General features: G+C 36.7%; 1 protein-coding gene across 1 annotated transcript; it reads right to left on the reverse strand.

Moving 5' to 3' along the window:
* Positions 1 to 1,315: 1,315 nt before the first annotated feature.
* On the reverse strand, positions 1,316 to 18,319 carry MSL3 (male-specific lethal 3 homolog (Drosophila)). The gene is made up of 9 exons (XM_009081071.1): positions 18,302 to 18,319; positions 16,676 to 16,798; positions 16,085 to 16,245; positions 14,076 to 14,234; positions 13,558 to 13,820; positions 12,597 to 12,706; positions 12,313 to 12,412; positions 11,790 to 11,874; positions 1,316 to 1,742 (listed from the first exon to the last, which is right to left on the reverse strand). Exons 1-9 carry the CDS (start codon positions 18,317 to 18,319, stop codon positions 1,643 to 1,645), a joined length of 1,119 nt encoding a protein of 372 aa, XP_009079319.1. The 3' UTR covers positions 1,316 to 1,642.
* Positions 18,320 to 18,332: the final 13 nt, after the last annotated feature.

Here is an 18,332-nt window from a genome sequence, read left to right on the forward strand (position 1 = left end):
CAACGAAAGCTTACAAACATGGGGGGTTTTGGTGCAACAGAAATGCATTTTAAAAAGAGTAGTACTGCTAATTGGTCATCTTTAGAAATAACAATCACCAAACCTGCATGCATCTATGCCAGACATTGGTTTAACAACCAGCTTAACAGACATTTTATAGAAGGTTTTCTAAAAACTAGCACAAATTGCTTAAACCATGGTAATCCTTATTTTTTCAGTTTAAAAGCTTGAATATATCTGTGTATTCTGAAAAGTGAGGGACAATGAATGTCAACAGTACATTTCAGATCTCCTTCAGTCTCTTAGACTAAGCTTGCCATTTACATTTGAAAGATGGTTTCTCCAAATTACTAGTTTCTGCAAATCTGTAAGGAAACTGTTGAGTTTTGCATTACAGGTAGCATTCTAATGAAGTTTTCTGAACCAGGAAGGATTACAGAGTAATTAATGCAGTAGTATATAAGCCAGAGTCCTATTTCTCTCAGTGTTTTTAAAATCTGTGTTTATCTTGACATTGCAGAGGATTCTGAAGGCCAGAGTTGTAAGTCATGGACAAAGTTCAATGACAAGAATTATGTTTCAATTAATTTCTACTGCATGTGTTGTCAGATTTCTAGGAACTCAGTTCTCACTGAATTGCTATTTCCAGAGCTAAAGTGTCTAAAACTGTCTAAAGAGACATCCTTCAAGTCTGCAGAAGAACACCCAGTGATAGGAGGGCTTGTCTCCATATGTTGTCAATGCTCCCACCTCTCATTATACAAACACTCAACACTCTCAAAAACACTAATTAAGCACAAACAAGATGTTTTAGACCATCAAAATCACACATTTACACAGCAGCCACTGTGAACTTTATTAAGAACATAAGTGTTTGCCAGTTAAAACTGCAATGACTTTATTGACTTCTCCACTTACTTGTAGAAAACCAGTTCTTTCATAATGGCTCTGGAAATCATTTATTGCCAGAGAAATGTTGAATTCCTGGCAATGTATAGTCTGTTTGGAACTCTGGCAGCCTTACCATGAAAGGGCTATATACACCTTTGCAAAATGCAGAGTAAGCAACATCTTTCATTCAAGCAACAAAGTCATTCTTGAGGCAGATGTCATGCTAGCCAAATGGCGAAACCACCTGTACATTAAGCAATCCTTTCTATCATGACAGTTCCACAAAATGATGTGTAATCTGTGAGGAAAACAATCTTTAAGATACCAGTTACACATTCTCTTCGTGTAACTGTGTAGTCAAGTCTTATTTCTTAGGCTGGAGAGGCTGAGCTAAAGTCAAACGCAGCATGATGATTTATCTTCATGAAAATGTCCTGTTGCTAATGCATCTGCTTTTGCCTCCTTTGCTCTTTAATAGTCCCATGCAGTTCTATGCATTAGAAGTTATAACAAGGCTTCTTCATTCATCTGGAGTCAGATTTATATCCAATCCTCTAAGCGACTCACAGCGCTGTCTATACACATCTCAAAAAAGTAGTTCTCCATTCCTAAGTAATCCAACCACCACAAAAGATATTTTCCTATTTCTTCAACTCCAGAGGTTGTTTTAATTCCTTTTTCATCCTCATCTTGTAGCCACATAGCATTGTCATGGGCAATGTATAGTAAGATTTAATCTTTATTAATAGCTTCAGTAGATCGCCCGAGGATTTTTAGTGCTGTAGTAGGCTTCACATGCAGCTACATAAGCAGATTCTGGGAAGAAATCATCATGGTATTCTGCTAAAAACCTGAGAAGAAAGCACACAAAAAAAAAAAAAAAGAACAGATCATGAAACATTTAAGAGAAAAGCTATTTTCAAATTAATTTTTAAGCTAAGCAAAACCACAGCCTGGGAATTAAGAATTATTACAGCTGTAAAAATTAGGACAAGCCTTTTGTATGCCAAATTTCAAAGTTTTACATAGTGAGAAACAGCTTTCCCCTGTCATTCTGAAATCCAAATAGCATTAAAAAATTGCTTAACCTTAATAAAGAAAAAATCCAAATGCTGAAGTACACTCAGAAAAAGAATCCAAAGAACTATCACGTAAGGAAAATAAAGTTAAGAGATCTTTCTGCAACTTCCGTGAGTCACCTGCTTAGCATACTATTTCGTTTATGTCCAAACCAGTATTTTAAGTTATCACTATGTTAATATCTTATACAAATGTCCAGGAGCAATTAAGTCAAGCTCTACCTTTTAAGGTAAGTAAAGCCATGATTTGTTGTTTCATGTGCCTGTGCATTTAGGGTCTCCATCTTTCATGAGTACCTCATTTAAATACAGCTCTCAGAGACAAACCACATCCTTCACAAATGTAGTCTTTTATTTCATATTTCTGCAAGATGGTCTTCAACTATTATTCAAACAGCCAAGCACCCAGTATTTTATGATGTCCTCCTGTTCTGCTAACACACAACTGTTTCTCTGGTTTAGGACTGAAAATAAACAGTTATGCTACTAACAGCTGTAACAAACACCTAAAGTGACTATAAGCTCTCTGCTCTTTCCTTTGTAATCAAAGATACTAGGTATATAAAAGGGGGCAAAAGGGCAAAATGGTTCTTAACCTCTGAGGTACACAACCAAGCTGCACTTCAGAAAAAATCCACAGAACTTCAAAAATTCCTGGCTATTAAAGATCAGCATCAATAAACATGGCAAAATGTTAGCTACACATTCTGAGTTAGAGTAGGGAGCAACAGAAATGACAGGAAACAACGTCACTTGCAGAATCTGGGTTCTCTCAGGGAACAGTGGCTACGGTGATGACTTTGCTACTGGAAGCTAAAAATACCAGTTTTGCATGGCCAATACTCTGGACACAAAGTCCAAATTTAAAAAAATGTACAGGCAAACGCCATATAAACCATAGTGTTTGTCCAACCTCACTCACTGCTACACTGCCTGAACCAGGCAAGTCCTTTGATCTTAAGAGAGCAAAACCATCAAAGAATACTGACAAGATTCTCTATACAAAGCAATTTAAAATTAATAAGGAATAGATTGATTGCTGAGAGCTCACAGAAAATGGTGACAGCACAAAAATGCAGATAAATGAAAAAAGGTTGATTTTTCCCACACGCCCCCAATCCTTGTACTGAAACATGGGCATCAAACAAGTGCCAAACTGGAGGAATAACTGGTTACATCCTACTAATTCTAGAAAAAGCAGTGAGAAACACAAGCTTTTTTAGAATAAACCAATCCTTCAGCATGACACCATTTATTTAGAAGGCACTTTGTCAACTTCCTCCGTCCTTGCTTATTTCATGGGAGTTCTGTAATTAACAGTGCAGAGGGACCTAGAATGGTTTCTGATGTAACATGTTTCAGTTTAAGACACACAGGTGAACTGGCTGGACAACCAATATGCTTCCAGGAGATAAAATGGCAGCTCATTTTTGTTTTTAAATATTACTAAACAATTGAGCAGAAAAGGTGCTGTTATGTGACTCATGCAAGTGTCTGATCAGGCACAATTTCTGGCACTACTAGGCTGGGCAGGTAGTGCCAAAGCAGAGAAGAATCTTCTTGTCTTTAAAGAAAGGATCCAACTGGCTCTGCCACAGACTAACACTACACAAGTTATTGTAATAAATGTGTAAGAGCTAAGTAAATTTAAAGGTCCACACAGTCTTCATTCATGCAATCCTGAGTGCATTAAGTATTTAACACACTTTTTATTTCTAAGCATTCATCCTATGCTGATTTCTCATTGGGTCCAAGAGCAATTTCCAATTTTATTAAAAAGCACACAGCAAAAAACATTATGTCATTAAGGCTCAGAAAGAACTTTAAAAAGAACTCCTATGAAAACTATTTTGCTAAATCAAAACCGAATTGGTTTTAATATTACAGCATGTTACAGTTGCATTACACCAATGTCCTATGTACAGAAATAAAGGTGTTTAAATAAATGAAATAAAAATATCAGCAAAATATTTTCCCCTGAAAGAACAAAAGACAGACAGTCACAGCCAATATAACAAACTACTAAGCAGTGAATCCAAATTAGTTAAACTGTGGCAAAAGAATGAACCAGAAAAAAACCCAAACATTTTATTCTGTTCTAAAAAGATGAGGATAAATCTAAATTAAATTCACTAATATTTGATTAATATACTGTTTGAACCACAGTACTCAGTTATATACTAGCCCTTGTCATTAAAACCATAGACCACCTACTTTTCTAGGCTTACCAGGCCATAAATTGCTCCAATACTTTATGAAATGCCTTCCCCACCACCACCCCTCCCCACAGAATGCAATCTAAAGAAACAGAAAAACAATTCACACAATCAGATTGTCCTAATCTTCACTGAAACATATAATTCATTTCCACTACACACCCCTAACTCTTGGAAAACCACTATAAAAGATTACTGAAATCACAGCAATTTAAAAGCTAATAAAATACCTGAGTCATCAACTGCTACGACCCCTGACTTTAGCTACAAATCATTTTCTGGGATATAAGGGCTTGGTATGAACTGAGTGTGGTAATGCCTAAAATTTAGCAGACTTGCATCTAACATCTAATGTATTTAGATTGCACAAGATTAAAATGAGCCACAAATGTTATTTAATTAAGAATTCTTCATTAACACATGTTAATGACTTCAAAAGACTAAAAGACTACACAGACTAATGAAAATTTACTGAATGTAAACAGTATTTCTGTTTGCATTCAGCAGAACAGTACTAAGAGCTAGATCATACAAGGGAGCAGGTTTTATAGGAACACTAAACCAAAGGAACCTTCAGAGGGCACCTGACAATTCCAGTAAGTTTAACAGCAAGTAATGGTAAACAGGCTCATTTTCTCTTACAAATTTCCTGACTTTTGCTTAAAATCATCAGTCATACATGCCAGTTTGGTGCATGCTAAAGTGACAGCTGGTAGAGATGAGACATTTTAGCTGAGATGCTTGTGCCACAGCTACAGCTCAAAAAAAAGGCAGGCAGAACGCACACAGTCAAATGTACATCTCCCTGTTCCTCATGTAACAGTTGTGAAAAGCAAAATACCCCAGAGCTAGCAAACACAAATTCTATTCTGCAGAAAAAGTGGGAGAAAACTGATGAAAGAACACATGGTCAGCTTCTGTCCCAAACCTTGCATATCTGTATACAAAGAGCAGGAGCCCTTACTGAAGGTGCTTTCTATTTAAACTACACTGCACTGCAGAATGCTAGCACAGAAATACTAGGAATCTCTTAAGACTCTTACCTACTGGATATTTCACTAGTGCTTTGCCCTTGGACAAGCTAAAATAGCACCAAGATCAATTACACTGGTACCTGCAAGTCATGAGCCAAGATTTAAAGGCAGAGGGAGCTGTACTTAGCAGACAGAGTCAATGTTCAACTATAGATCAGACAGCACATTGCTGTTGAGCTATTCAGCAACTGTTTCATTACTTTTAACTTACAAATCTGATCAATTCAGTCACCTGCTGCATTACTGCCTTTTTTTACAGAGTTCATGTGCATACATGTACACAGTGAAACTGCTTACAAGTAACCAAGTTTGAGATGCACAGTCCACACCAGCACCCTAATGCAAGACTAAGGCTTTTTTCATCATAAGCATTCCTCAAAAAGAAAAATCATGCTTTATACTCATGCTCAGAATACAGAGTTAACATGGCATAATGCAGCTATTTTCCCCTCTACCACAGGTTCCTAAAAGGGCAACACTTCAGAAAGGACTAGAGGGGATGGAAACAAGGGAAAAAGACACAGGCAACCTGTTTGAAGAATTCCTGTGTTCTCATCTTTAAATGTGTGAGCTGTAAACAAGCTCACCTCAGGTGACTCCAAGCAATAGCCTCACAAATGTTCTACCATCTGACTGTTATACAGGCAGATCTACCAAAAAGAGGCACAGACTTATCACTATCCACATTAGATGGCCACTTGACACATGTCAGGAACATTTCTCAACATGAGTCACTGAATTAATGAGCTTTAAGAGCATCATCTCTCAAGACAAAAAGGGCCTTGTCTTGACAGCGTCAACACAACTCATTACCTGAACAGTTGCTGCATTAAGAAAAAAACCCCTCTTCTAAACATCAGCTACCATTATATGACTAAACTCAGGGACAGCCTGAAAAGTAGGAAAATGACAAAGAAAAGAAAACCTTAATTTTTAGAAAGGTAACCTCAGCCATTAAGGTATAAGAATACAGAGTCCAAAGGAAAAGTTTCCAGAAAGGTGACATCTCACACACTTTCTCTACAGCATTCTGGAAGGTAAGCAGATGCTTTGATGAGATCAGTGGCCTGAAGAAGATGCTGTTTGAAAGGCAACTGTAACAATCAGGCTAAAGGAGTTTGCTAAAAGAGTATTAAAGGTCTTAACTCTATGAGTCATCTCATCAAAAGAAATGTCATTTAGAGATTATGAAGTTCTCATCTCTGAGACTACTACTCAAATGTAGGGTTTGAAAGGCAAAAGGCTTTAGTTTCACACAAAAAGCAATGCCACCACTTAATCTCCACCCCTTCCCCAATTTAAAGGCATGTCTCCATCTGGAAGGCTATTTAGGGCAAAAAACACCAAAACAAAGGCAAATGAAGTCAGCAGAACAAGTGAACTGAAAAGTTTCAGATGCTTATTCCAACACCTAGTGTCTCAAGAACCATGCTAAAGGATGGCCTCTTGTTGACTAGACTCTTGGCACTCATCCATATACAGAATTCAAGATTATCTTTCTTGGCCCTTTAAGGGCAAGTGAAGAGAACTGTGAAGAGGCCAAGCTGCCAACATAACACTTCCAATAATCAGGCTGAGTGACTGAAAATTAAAACTGGCAACTTCTAATAGACTTTTTGGGAAAAGTCCCACAAGAGCTCAATACAGAAGTCCTGGGTTGGTCTTGAGGGTGAGGACCCACTTTTGTCAAGACCAGCTTGGATCCTCAGAGTTGCCTTCTAAAGAAGCAACCATACCACATATCAAATATTTTGGGCAGCCTCTCAATTTAGATGCATGATCCAAACCTCCACTATTATGACTAGCAATATGCTCATTCAAATACCCAGACACTTGATGATTAGGTAAGCAGAAGGAAGAGAAGTAAGCCACATGGTGCAGTGTCAGGAAGTATTTCTGGCAAAGCAGCCAAGCCTTAGTCAAGAACAATAAGCACAGATGAGCATATTCTGCAGATCAGACAACAAAAGCCCACTGAAAATAAGAACATGTACCATACCAGGTACTCACTGATTAAGAAGCATTCAACATAAAGCTGCTGAAAGTCTGACATGACCCAAAATGGCAGTTACCTTTCTACCCATTCAATCAATACAGTGAAGCCCAAAAACAACAGTAGTAATGCCCTAAAATAAGGCACAGTGCAAACTGAATTCCTTCATTTTGAAGTGTTTCAAAACTTTATAAATGGAGATGTGGATTTAAAGGGCACAAACACAAAGGAATATTTTTTACTCAGGAACTTGATTTCCTCACATTTTGGCTCCAATTCCATAAAGTTTTCTAGTATGTCGTAACTGCTACATTGCACAGGTACTTTCTGCCAAGTAACTAGTCAGTCCCAAAAATTGAGAGACCATAAAAAAAGGAAAAAAAAAATGCAAGATTCAGTAATATTAATCAATTAATAGCCAATATAAGAAACACTGCCATAATTGCATTCTTTGATCTTTCCAAAAGTGATTTTTATTTAGTTGCCATCTTGCAACTATATTGAGTCACATGAGTTCCTCATGACGAGCAGCAACTCTAACCAAAGATATTTTCTCTTCCATTCACCATGTGTAATGCTTCATTTTTCCATTCTCAGACACTAATAACCTCTCATTAATTGGACATTAGCACAGACTAGTGGTGATAATTCACCACTGCAGTTATATATAATAAAATTACTATGCTGTCAAAACCAAAGTTCTATTGCTTAAGACTACTTGTCATCTTTCTATATAAACACATTTTATTATCCCAGTCCTCTAATTTGGTCACATACTGATTAGGCTTCCTTCTCAAAAAATACTCAAGAGTATCACAATACTTTTCTACCCACAGAGCAGAGTGGCGCAATAGACACAAACAGGTTGTAGAAGTCAGGAAAAAAATGAGATAAACTTATGGGATATACTCAGTTTGAGATATCTGTGGGTTTTTTACAAAACTAAAGTATTGGACCATTAAGAAATTAGTTCTCCACAATGTGAAATAATACATATTGGTCTCATTTGAAAAAAAAACTTATTAAAAATTTTAGAAGCATTATTTTAGACGTATTTCATAATTTATTCATTCTCTTGTATTTCATGAAAGTCAAAAAACCTGTCTTTCTCAAGTGTTGTACCTCTTGGGTTTACCTTTTTTCCTAAAATGCAAATGACATTGACTGAAATTACCTCAGGGAAGATGTATCTTGCTATTGCAAAAACAGACATACTGTATTCTCCTAATTGTTAACTACCTCTTATTGGTCAATCATCCTGAGCAGTGACCTCTCTGTTCTCCAAACAGTTTTCCATGTCCAAGCTGTGCTCAAATCAATGGCAACAGCAAAACAAGCTGGCACCTTCTTGCCTACCATTTCTCATCACTGAAGCAGCCCCTGGAGGCATGGCAGGCACCTCACAGTACCAAGAAGTCATAAAATACAGCACATACAGCATTTCATTGAAAAAATGGCTGAAATAATGGAATTGGTTAAATACTTCCTCTACTCAAAAACTGTTAAGAGGCAAGAAGATTTAACCAGGGATCCTTCACGAGTCACATTACCAGTTAGTAAGCACCAGTTACTGCACTAGCTTCCACCTGCTCCTGAAGACTAAACTCAAAACTGCATGTGAAATTAAGTGAAACCAGCCAGTGAGTTTGTCTCTAAGTCCATTTCAGACTGCAAGTACTAGAAATTATATCAGACCTAAATAATTTGAAAACTCAAGAGTTTTGTACTTAATTCAAGAAACTTATTTTCTTTACTGCTGCAAATTCTATAACTGAGAAATCAACTTTCATGTTCTCCATGAAGAAATTTCCATTATGCACACTTGTAGGAATCTGCACTGAGCACCAAGGGTACAGCTTCTACTTAACATGAACATCAAAAAGATCCCTTTCATACATTCCTTGAAAATATATGTTGTCTGGGAAACCAAGAACAATCTTGTCTAGCAGCAGTCTGAGGGCATGACTGGAAAATATTACCCAGGTAGCATCTCAAAGTGAATTTAATGCATCTATCAAGTACTGAGTAAACTCAATAAAACAAGCTTCAAGACAAAGCATTATATTAACTAAGTCCTAGTTTCTCACCCTATGTAAGATTAATGGTACAAATGTTAAATAAAACCATAAATTTTAGCCTAATTCAAAATTACATCAGTATCTATGCAAGAACTAAATCAGTTGTGTACCACATGAAAAGTTATATTTAAAAATACAGAAACTACTTATGCTTGGACTACTCTACACAGACATTGAAGAAGACTCAGAAGCAGTTTTATTAATGCAAACTGATACATCAATCCCTTGTCTGCTATTAGAAAAATAAAGACAAGGAGAGTACTTCAGCTTGTCACTCAAGAGCAACTCACTAAATAAAAAAAATTAAGCAGTCTTAAGTAAACTGGCTGCTATCATCTAATGCATACAGACCTTGTAGGGCAGCTCTTATCTTTCAAAAGGTAAGCCAGAACACAACTGATATAAAATATTTATAATAAACATCCATTAATCCTTTCATTCCCCACCCAAAAAGAAAAAAAGGTGAAAATTGAAGAACTAGTACAAGATGTCACCTCAACCTCAAGTTTTCTCTTGTGATTAGAAACAGATAATGCAGAACTCTTTCTGTGATAAAAATCAAGCATGAACAAGTTTCTAGAAAATGTAATTATTTGACAACTTTGAATGACATATGAGACCAAGAAATAAACACTCAAATGAAAAACATCTCAAGGCACCATGAATATGTGTTGAGAAAAACAAATGTAATAATTTGCACTGGTTTCTATGTTATGTATTTGAATACACAGCAGCATAGATGGTAAGGATAAGAATAGAGTATTTATGACAAAGCTACCTAAGACCAAATGATTCCCACAGGAGTAACCGTAACTTGGAAGTCTTTGTGACAGTGTCTAAAATAAAAGCACCTGAAAAAACACACAGCCTTCAAATATTTTGTTGTAACCTATGTGATATCCACACTATGTTTGCCTTGGGGGGCTCATTTTAGTTTAGTTGTAGCCTGGTCTTGAGGACTGAAACACACTTTGGCTAAGTGTTTCCTACAAGGAATGAAGCTTGCATACTCAGGGCACTTGGGGCCACAACACAAAGCATGGGAAGTGGGAACTACTGAGAGATTTGCTTCAAAAGCACAGAGTTCTATCTGACCTAAAAATGCAACATCGCATTATTTATTTTTATTTCTATTTATAGATGACTACACATTTCAACAAGATGGTCAGCTGGAAGAATAAAGACACATACAGATACTACCACTAGAACTTTAAGTTTAGTCACCTCCCTACTTATATGGGGAGTAGGGGACAAGTTTCTCCTTCCCTCTATTCTAGTCCACCACAACTCATCCACAGAATGGGTATCAAGACACTGCATTCAAGATACTAGAGAACTGCTCTGATCACCACCAAAGAACTTGTAACAGGCAAAGGTCTGATAAAAACCAATCTGATCCACAGTGAGCTAAGCTCCCTAAGAAATAGTCACTCCAAGCAAAAACAAGTTTCCAACAATGAGCACTAATGCTCCTGTTTAACTTAAAGGCATTTTGAATGCCAACAAGGATCTGACAAAACAGAAGTAAAAATTAATCAGTAAAACTTAGCAATCAAATGCTTCAAGAGAAAAATTTTGCATTGCAGAAATCAACATTTGAGACAGCTTTTGATGTAAATTAACAATTAAAGTAAAAGCATTTTAAAGCTCTCATCTCCCTGGTCTCTAAGAGGACTTTCATTTATGCTAGAATAATACGTTACTTTTCAGTATGTGGCTACTTAAGTCATTGACCAAAATTAAGTTAAAAATTGTACATTTGTTCCAAATGTTCACCATTTACAAGACCTTCTCCTCTAAGTTATCCTTGGCAGTTTTATTTTCCACTGTATTGATGCTGCACTACACAGTGCCACACTAGAGGAATCTAACTACCACCTCAATGTCATGCAGAGTTACAAAGTACAATACCTGACAAAGCTGCCCATGGTGCAGATGTGAGTGCAGCTGTAGAACTAGTGTGGTCAGATAGAGATTAGGTATCTCTACAAACCACTGCATTGCCTAACAAAGAAACCATTCTGTTCAAAGCTCAATTAGGACAGACATTCCTTCTAAGGAACTGCCATAATTAAAAGCATGTTTTAAACCAAACATTGCTCCCTCTTCTAGTACTGACAGATCAAAACTCTCAAGATTATGCTCTCAAAAAATAACAATGCAGACTTTGCACTTCTTCCTAAAACATGCTTCTTAACTAAGTCAGACTTGTTACTCTATACACAGTAGCAAATGGACTTCTACAGTTGAATTCTCGACCCCTGTGTTTATCAAAACCTGAAGTAGGAAATCCAAGTTCCCTTCAATCTAAATTACACAGTCAAAAACCTTACATGAATCTTCACTCAGACTGTTATTGTTAAAATTGTATATTAATTTTATCACATTCTTGTAGTTACAGAAAATTAAGATCTTATTTTAAACCCCCTTTGTCGTTTCAGAACATTTATGTCTATGTAAAAATGAATACATTACAGTGGTATATGGTGTTACATTACCTCAGAAACATTTCAAAGTGTTTTACTAAAGCCTTTAGGTTTTTGTCAGGAAAGCACATCTTCCCCAGTATTTCTGGTAGCTTTACTGTAAATAAAAGAAATAATGTTTACACCTGTTCTTGTAAAAAGCAACTTTTAACTACTTTTATCTACTATACAGAAAAGAATATAAAAATTCCTTCTCCCTTCAGACCTTGTTTTTCCTTTTAAGATACCTGGTTATCTTTCAAAGCATTACTAAATAGGAACATGCTGAGAAAGTGAATGCTGCTTGGTTTAATGATGTTTGACAGTGTATTGGAAGTAACACTGGTTTGCTTTTCTTAAACGAGGCTTATAGAGCCAGTAGAAGATAACTGGATCTATGAATAGTCTAAAAGTTCCAAATAGATTAAAATGCACATTTCTCCAAGAATAGAACTCAATGTGATAAAGCAAACAGAAAAATCACACAGATATGAGCACTGAAATAGAATGAAAATAAAGAAATTTTGATTGAACACAGAGTTTAGCATCAGTTTACCAAACATCCGCAGCAAATGTTGAGATCCATAGATATATGAGGGAGGTGGTGGCTGATCACTTGGTGGATAATTCTCTGGCATCAATTTCCAGGACAAAACCTAAACATAAAAATGTTGGCTATGAAATCTTTGTAACATCATAAATCATTTAGCCTGCACGGAACTTCAAATTCAAATTTGAAATAAGTAATACTAACAAAGCCTTTTTTTTTTTTTTTACACAGCCCAACTCAAAGGTCCATGAAACCTTCAATCAAGTAACATTAAAAAAAAAATCAGTTACCTCATTCAATTCATTGTTTCTTCTACCTTCAAAGCCAGTAAACACCGTGCTCCCTTCTTTGCTAGGAGTCAAAGTTATAGGTGAAGACGACCCACTATGGACAGGGGTTTCTTCAAAAGAAAAGCAAAAACAAGAGAAAACAGAAATAAATTCCATTACTTGTTTCAAGGAATTATAAGCCATTAAACACACCTAAGGCCTGCTGCTAAACTGTTTGAAGTTTTAAACACCCCAATTCAATAAAGGCTATCCTAAAGGAGGCTCTCAGAAAAGCAGCTCATAGAATTCTGTGGGAAAAATACAGTACCAACGTACTGAGAATATTGCTTTATATTTCTCTCTTGTATAAGGACTCAGAGATAAATAATTGATACAAAAGTAATGAATTTACACTTTGATTATTCAGTTCACAGCGATAGTATAGAGTAAAATGTTTGGAAGTGTGGTAGTCAAGGTAGACCTTAGTGACAAAGATGGATATTATGTTTAGTAGAGCAACGTGAACTTGTATGTACTTGCATATCCATCTGCACATATCTGCTTGATTAATAGATTATTATTTGCCTGGTTAATAGATTATCATTATAAGATCTTGAAACTATGTTTGGGGGCACTATAACAATGATCAAAGGGAACTTGAAGTTATGCCTAGGGAGGATTGTAACAATAATCAAAAGCAACTGGGATCCATGCTTGGGTGAAATCAATAGAATAATAGTAATGTAATGATTAACCTATGGTTATGTAAGAGAAGAGTATAAAAATGTATCCATCTCAGATCCATGTCGGAGTCAGATTTGGGTCTGTACCCCAACCCCCAGAGCTCTTCAATAAAAGCACCCATAGAATCATTCAGTGATTACGTGTTTTCTACGCTAACAACAGTGCCCACACCGCATTAAAGAAAAACAACTCAACTTTACGCTTTGACTAGATCAACAATTTAAAGGGCAAGCCCTACTTTTTTCCAGGTGCAAAAAAAGCTTCGGCATGGAGGCCGGGGTCTCCAGATGCCGCCGTTTGGGCTGTGGGGAGGCACTGCTCTCCGACAGCCGGTCGCAGTTGGAGCTGTGCCGCGTGGAACGTCGCAGCGACTGCAGGATCTCGGGCTCCGCTTTGCGCCGCTTCGGCGTGGCTGGCTCCCCCGCGGGGGGCTGGCTGTCCGTCGACTGAGGCGTTGGTGGATTCAACAGAGGAGGACTGGGGGAAAGCTCCTCCTGATTCCTAGGAAATAAAGTATTGAAGAGATCAGGGCTCTCTACCTGCAAAAGAAGTTCTTCTAGTTTCACAGATCTTGTAAAACACTTATGTGGCTTAGACAATCTGCTCCCAGTTACTCAAGAGCCACGAGACTTGCCATTAAATACTATTTTCCAGAGGTATATTTATTTTCAAATAGAAGGTAAAAAACACAAATACCACATTCTACTACGTTTTCCTCAGGAGACAAACTTCTTGAGCTTCTTATACCCAACCTACCTGTTAGTATTTGTTGAGTTTTCTTTGATAGGAAGAAAGAATTTTGATGAAGTCACCTTCTTGAATTGAGCTTGTTCATAAGGATAGAGCAAAATTAATGGAAGTGTGAAATCGAAGGTTATTCTCAGCCCATCCACCATCTCTTTACATAGCTCAACACTAGAGGGGAAAAAAATTTCGAAGTTGCATGTCAAAATTTTTCAGCACAGTTGTACAAAATTGCCTCATAATACAGACCATTAACATCATAACTACAATATGTTGATCTAATCACTGAGTAATGATAAGTGATTAAAAGCATACTTAAGAAGACAGTGATTGCTCTTCTTAACTTCAGAAACACATTTTTCAAAAGTCTACTTCAAAAGCTCAAAATCATACAATTGTTCTATTACTATTTACTGATGTTTTTCATGTAAGCATATTTTGTTTTTCCAAGTTTAGTACACTGAAAAAAAGAGGCACCACCCAGAAAAACTCAACAGACTGAGACTGTCTAGAAGGCATATGCAGAATTTGATCTGTAGCTGCTAAGATGCAGTTAAGGCTGTGCTTAAGAGATATCCAGTGAATCAACAAAACCAGGTATGCTTGCACTGGAGATCAGTGTCCAATGGTCTGCTCCAGTAATCAAAGCACTACATTTTGAGGCCACTAGGAAATTTCAGTTTTAGGCAGGTGTAAAGGACTCAGAATGTTATATGGTGAGTACATGTGCTGTTAAAAGCAGAACCAAGAGCACCGAGTGCAGCCCATCTGCAACACCTCTCACCTCTATTAAGGAATTCCCCTCTCAGGTTTCAAGTGAATATATGTGTGTGGTAACAGAAATTTGATTCTGTCAAAATGACCCATGTTAGAAATTTCAAACCTTCTATTACCATCTGATACCACTTCCTAAAACCACTACCCTTTTTTTTTTAACATTACATTTAAAATGGGTCAGGGGACCATCATGTGCAGAAATTCTATCACATCCAAGAAGGTCAACAGCCTTCAGTGTTAGCACAGTAAGGGCAATACAATCAAGTTGACAGCTGAATCTCTCCTACTTAATGAATCACCAAAATGATACACAATATCCCTGTTAAAGCACTGTCTTTATTGAGGATGTTACTTAAACATACACCTTTAAAAATTATAATGTGCGCACAACCTTCTATTCATATTTCTGGTATTTCACTTTTTTGTTTGGTAGATTATACTACAAAGCAGGAAAAACATCATTAATCTGTCAAAGAATGAATGACACCAACATAAACCTAGACACACATGTAGACCAAAATATTGCACAGAATAGCATAATTATGCACCATTGAAACAGAACATTGCAACACAAGTCAAGATTTCTCTTTGAGAAAATACACAATTTCACCCCAGTGTAGACTTAGATAAGAAACAGTCTCATCTATTATGGAGAATCTTAAACCAAACAGAAAATAACACAGTGCAAACACGCAGGGCTAATGCATTTGTAGATGGAAGAATATGCAGCCCAGCTGAGAAAACAGAAACTAAGACATAATCAGTTTTAACAAACAGGACAGGCATTACTACACACAGTTTTCCTACAAATTTGCTCTAGGATTTAAGATCACATGTCAATTAAAACAAGCCAAAACACCCCAAACAAAACCCTGCACTTGGAGGGTTTTTTTTAAAGTACTTGTACTGAATTTTTAGCCTTTATAAAACTTGAACCTGATCAGTTTTATGTAAGCAGAGTGTTCTCATATCAGATAGATATTCTTCACATTGACAACAGCAACACATTCTTCCAAATGGGTCACAACATTCACTGTTGCATAATGACTTTTCAGAATATAGGAACTCTCTCACTGATAAACAAATTGTCAGTGTTACTGTACAAGTATCTGTCAAACACTTTAAGCCCTCTAAGTAGACACACATCATGGTATAAGCTCACAGAAGTGAACAGCCATGAAACAGAACACAGAATGTAAGGTCATTCTTCTTGGGGCAATAGCACTGGACTAAAGCTGACTTACTTCTTCTCCGGTGGCACATAATGAAGATTCATATTAGCGTGTGGAGTCATCTGATGGTGCCGAGATCTTTCATTGGCTGAAAAAGCAGCATTAATAGCAAAATGTTTCACATATGACTCCAGGATGGTTATTATATTGGTTTGACACGGAAGCTTCACTAGCTGAAAGAGAAACAACAAATTAATGTCTTTTATAAAAACAATGAGTAAGTATATCAAGTTAAAACTTTCAATTAGTTTCTAGTGCATGAAGCTATTTTAGGTCTCATTAATTTAAACCCTTAAACTGCATTTTTGATCATCCCTTTGTAAACATCTGAGAAACAAAAAACGTGGCTGGGTTAACGAGGTTGCTACATTTCCAGCATTAAGAAACAATCACAGTTGGGTACTGGAACACTACACTAGAAAATATGACAAGTCGTTGGGTTAGCTACAGAAAAGTCTGCCCCCTACATTCATTTATTCTTCCTTATACTAAGCTCACCTTTGCCATGAAGTTAAAAAACCCAGATGTGGTAAATGGAAAAACAACTTCTCATATCCTCCCCACACCCTCATGCACATTCATTTCACAGCTTTTATTTCATACCCTTTTTCTTCTATTAATATAGTAGCAGTCTTCCTCAAGCTTCTTTTTCAAGACTTCAGGAATTTCTATGCTTATTGCTCTTTCTTCCATGTCCCTTTTTGTGTGTGTGTCTTGTTCTTCTTTCTACAACAGAGCAGTGTAAGAAACAATATACTGGTTGTGCTTAAGAATACTAGTGGAAAAAAAGAACTTCAATAGTCAGGATACAATAGAACAACCAAGTTTTGTCATACAAAAATAAAATCATTATTTTTAGAATACAGTAAACATTTGGGTAGATAGGAGCCTTACTGTAAGCTATTAGGCTTTGTCCAGCTTGCATGGACCAGTAAATTTTTAAAGCAGCCACAAATGTGAAAAAACTAGTCTGCTACATCTTCGCCACATAAGCCTTATGTGGAGGAGAGGAAAAGAAACAAATGTGTATTTTTAGATTAATATCAAGTAATTCTACAAGAGTATGGTATCTTGTACAACTTTCAAAATCTCAATCACAGTAAACACCAGGAATAGAGAAAAATTAAGGTTTTCATTCCAGCTAAGTCACCAACTGTGGCCTATATCTACTTCCATTTTCCCAGAGTTTCAAATATAGATGTTTAAATTCTATTGAGTTAAGCAGCTCATGAATATACCATTTCTGTCCTCTCGTCTATGTCACTTTCTTCACTTTTTATTTCTTCATCTGTTCCCTCATCGCTGTCATCAGAAGAAGAACTACTTATAGCTGCATAAAAGAGATTTCACATATTTATCTCATATTAGTTCATTGCAGGGGTTATGACAAAACAATTTCAGGCTTTAAAGACAAAAAGACCAACCCCACAACTAGCTTGTTATATTTAATGACCATAATTCTACTTGAATCAAACACAGTAGTAGTATTTACAGCGCACTATAAACATTTTAAATATGTAAAACAAGTTTATAGGAAGTATTCTTGCAACCTCTGATTGAAAAACACTCACTTTTAGAAGCTCCCTACATTTCTGAACACCCACAGATCTTTCCAGCTTTCACTGGACTTTAGCTCTGAACAAGGGATAAACATATTAATCATTCAGTCAAAAGTTCTCTATCTGTGCAGCAACAGTTCCCAGAACCTAAGTGCCAGCCAGTTCCTGCTGGCTTTCTTGTTTCAAAGTAAAATGCAGGAAATTTAAGACCTTGCTTGAAAGTGAAGTCAGCCAGTCAGCTGACAAGAAACAGACCTTTGTGCTAGGTAGACTGAGAAAAAAAATATTAATCTTATTACCCCCTAAAATACATAGAAATACTATCAGGGAAAGTGTCTTGTTTCCTAACACCAAACAAGAAAACGCAGGGCTTCTCACACCAACCAATGCCACACTAAAGAAAACAGCCTTGAGCTTCAAAATCACTAATTAGAATAGTTGAGTGAGAGAGTTGCAAGGAAAAGCCTCTGGAATACAAGAAATAAGATATCCTAACTAAATAGATGCTAAGCATGAAACATAGTGCTCCCTCTTCATGCGGCTGTGCATTTCAGATCGGACCATGATACACTTGTGTCATCCTAACAGCAAGTTGCAGTGTGCACTGTTTCCCCAGATCAAGAAGTTACAAGGCATCACACCAGTTACCAAAGGATGAAAACAAGCTCACAGTTTTCACTACTCTCATCATTTTCTTCAGC

The sequence above is a fragment of the Acanthisitta chloris genome, unplaced genomic scaffold (genome assembly GCF_000695815.1).
Source record: "Acanthisitta chloris isolate BGI_N310 unplaced genomic scaffold, ASM69581v1 scaffold5498, whole genome shotgun sequence".
Lineage (NCBI taxonomy): Eukaryota > Metazoa > Chordata > Aves > Passeriformes > Acanthisittidae > Acanthisitta > Acanthisitta chloris.